Consider the following 3061-nt stretch of genomic DNA (forward strand, 5'->3'; position numbering starts at 1 on the left):
TTATGCTTTGATTGGTTGAATGGACGACCGGACACTTAGCATATTAGGCTTTTATTAAATAGGATTATTTTACTGAATGAAATAATTCATTTTTCTTATGCATATTTACACTTTTAGATTGGGTTAAGAAACAGCTATAATCATTTGTGGAGATGAATACTTATATTTTTATTCACTAAGGAGATAAATTATTAAGAGATAAGACTTCAATAGGGAAAATTATATTCATATATATGGGGAGAGCTATAGTACATCTAAAATCCAAATGAGATATTTCTGTAAACCTAATGATTCTGGGATCTATATCTAAGCCAATCCCTATAATAGAGTCCAATTTCTCAGGTCAACAAATGAGATAAGTGATATGGGGCTACCAGGAACATCATGGTCTCAGGCGCATAGGTGCTACAAGCTGAAGCTTTCCTCAGCGGCTCTGCTGGGCACTCGGTTTCATCTTCATTCTGTACAATATCACTGCTATCACTGTTGTTATTAGTTTCATAATCAGAGGTAACTTGAGCAGTGTCATCTGGAATTGAAAGAAATCAGCCTGTTATGAAACTTGTAACCAGAATGGGGTCCCATTTAAGTGAATATTCCTAAAATGCATGTGGTTAATACAGTGTTGAGAGAACTATTGCCTTCATGAGCCTTTACACACCAAGAATATAGGATCATATGTATATGTTGGGTGTAGATATATAGAAACATTTTGGACAGCTTTGCACCGAGATTTTACCCATGATTAACTCTAGGTAGTCAAATTATGGATGATTTTGATTTCTTTCATTGTCTTTTAAAATTTCTCATCTGAATCATCAGGAACATTTCATTTGTGATCAGAAGAAAGTAAAGCAATTTCCTTTTTGAGGAAGAGAATGCAAATAAAGAATTACCCGTTCTGCTTGGTGTCCGAATGGCTGTACCACTGCTCTCCAGGGGCCCGTCAGCAGGATTGCCTTGGGAATATGGCCTGCCACAGCTGAGAAATATGGGAACAGCTGTAAGTATATTCTCTTTTCAAAAAAATCACAGGCATACACCAACTATCTACATTGATAGATAGCAATAATCAAATATTTCTACCTTCCACTTGTTTGAGGGGAAAAGTCATTTGGTTTTATACATGGATGCTGACACAGTATATTTTCTTTGTTATGAGAACATGATCAATACAAAGGATCAGAAGCTTCATTTGACTCTCATCCTTTTCCATAGTCTAGACCATATTGGAAGTGAAACTACCAGCAAAATTTTGTTACATTATTCAGAGAATCCTGGGATAGTCTGCTACCTCCTTATAGTAATGATTTTGGAGATGTCAATGTGTATTTGGTCAAAAATATCTTCCCCAATAGAATCCCTCTGGGCCTATGTAAAAACCTCACTATTAGATTTATTTTAATGGCTGAAGACATTTTATGTCCAAAGAGCCCTTTAAAAAAAGATTGCACATGTGGAAATAAAATAACAATATATGAATTTTTTTTTGCCTCCAAAATTTATTATTTATTTATTTATTTATTTATTTATTTGCAGATGGATCAATTACCTGTTAAGGCCCTAAGGAAATTATGAAGGTTGAATGTAAAATGACAGCATAGGATTCAAGTTGAGAAAAACAAACCAAGGGAGTACATTGTGGGTAACTGAGAAAAAGAAGATATCTGAGAGGTGGTACCTTAAACTGAGGAGGTTGGAGGATATAGGATACTTTTGCTTTCTCAAACATTTTGACTGTATTATAAATTAAAAAACAACCTCACAAATGTCCTGGCAAATTTCCCCTCTCACTCATCTTGTTTAGAGACTTCATGGTTAGGTTTTAATTCTGTATTTTGCTTCTGAGTTCCTTCCTTTTGCCTAATAGTACAAAGGGTCTCAGAGGGCTTCTGTTTGTTATTTAACCACAGATTCATTCTAAAAATAAAAGAAGTGAGTGATAGTTTATAATTTAATATAATTAATATCTCATCACCCGCCCCCCCCATTGTGCTTATACGCGTGATACAGATAAACACTTTCTAGTTAGACAGTCTTTTCATCCTAACTTAATTTACTTTTTGAGCCTTGAAGGTAAGTGGAAAAACATCGCACTCAAAATATTTCTAATTATGAAATCCCATCAGGGAATCAAAAGAAAATGACAGGGCCAAAGGAAAAAGAAAGTAGATGCCAATGATGTGCTTACATTGTCCAGTGAAACTTAGTAGAAGCAGCGTTTATTAGTTTTAAATTTTTTATTGCAAGATAATACTTAAAAGGAACATTTAAATTAGTAGTTCAAACATACTACCTTTTATGCCAAAAAAACAGCTTGTTGCATAGACATTACAGCAGCCAAGAGACTGGGAAGCAACGCCAAACCCTTCGAGTTCAGCAGGGGAAACCACAATAATTAGTCGTGTGTTTCTGGAGCTCTCTGGGCCTACATGGGTGGCTGCCTTGAAGGCAATAATAAAACATGGTTTGAATTATAGATTTATAAAGCCCAAACAAATAAAACACACACTACTGGATTTATAAACATTACTGAACAAGTAGGCAGTGAAATTGTCTTGTTTTTCTCCAAAAGCTTTTTTTATAAAAATCCCATTACATTCTTCCTGCTAGGAATACAATAAATAGACTGGGATGAGAAAAGCTATGTGAGCGGTAGATCTTTCCTGGCCATCTCTCTCTCTCCCTTCTTTAGGTGACTTATACCACACGAATCTGGAGGCCACAGCAGATGTCCTTGATGCTGATATTCCACTAGGCTTCTTCTTGGCTTAGGATGCATACTCCCAAAATGTTTCTGAAGGGTGCTCCACCAAACACTAGCTCCGTGGGCAATTGTTGGGTGTTAACCTAATGAAATTGGTTCTGTGGTTAAATAAACAGACAATTCTAGATGAAACAAAAATCAAGAGGTTTTCCTTTTGCAGGACGTCTCAGAGCTTTTGATAAAGTCATGAATGTTGTGAATCACTAAAAGGGGAATATGTATGTTTTACCACAGATCATGCCTTTTTTTTTTTTTTTTGTAGGGGGAAAAGATGGGATTAGTATCCTACAGAAA

General features: G+C 35.5%; 1 protein-coding gene across 1 annotated transcript in view; it reads right to left on the bottom strand.

Moving 5' to 3' along the window:
- PDE3A (phosphodiesterase 3A, cGMP-inhibited) overlaps nt 1-3061 on the bottom strand; it is a 48100-nt gene that overhangs the window by 31047 nt on the left and 13992 nt on the right. The window contains exons 5-6 of the mRNA XM_014542354.1: nt 897-982; nt 375-529 (exon numbers count right to left, since the gene is read on the bottom strand). Coding sequence (XP_014397840.1) covers nt 375-529; nt 897-982 — 241 coding nt within the window. The remainder of the gene's footprint in view (nt 1-374; nt 530-896; nt 983-3061) is intronic.

This window comes from Myotis brandtii, unplaced genomic scaffold (genome assembly GCF_000412655.1).
Source record: "Myotis brandtii unplaced genomic scaffold, ASM41265v1 scaffold299, whole genome shotgun sequence".
In the NCBI taxonomy this organism is placed as follows: Eukaryota; Metazoa; Chordata; class Mammalia; order Chiroptera; family Vespertilionidae; genus Myotis; species Myotis brandtii.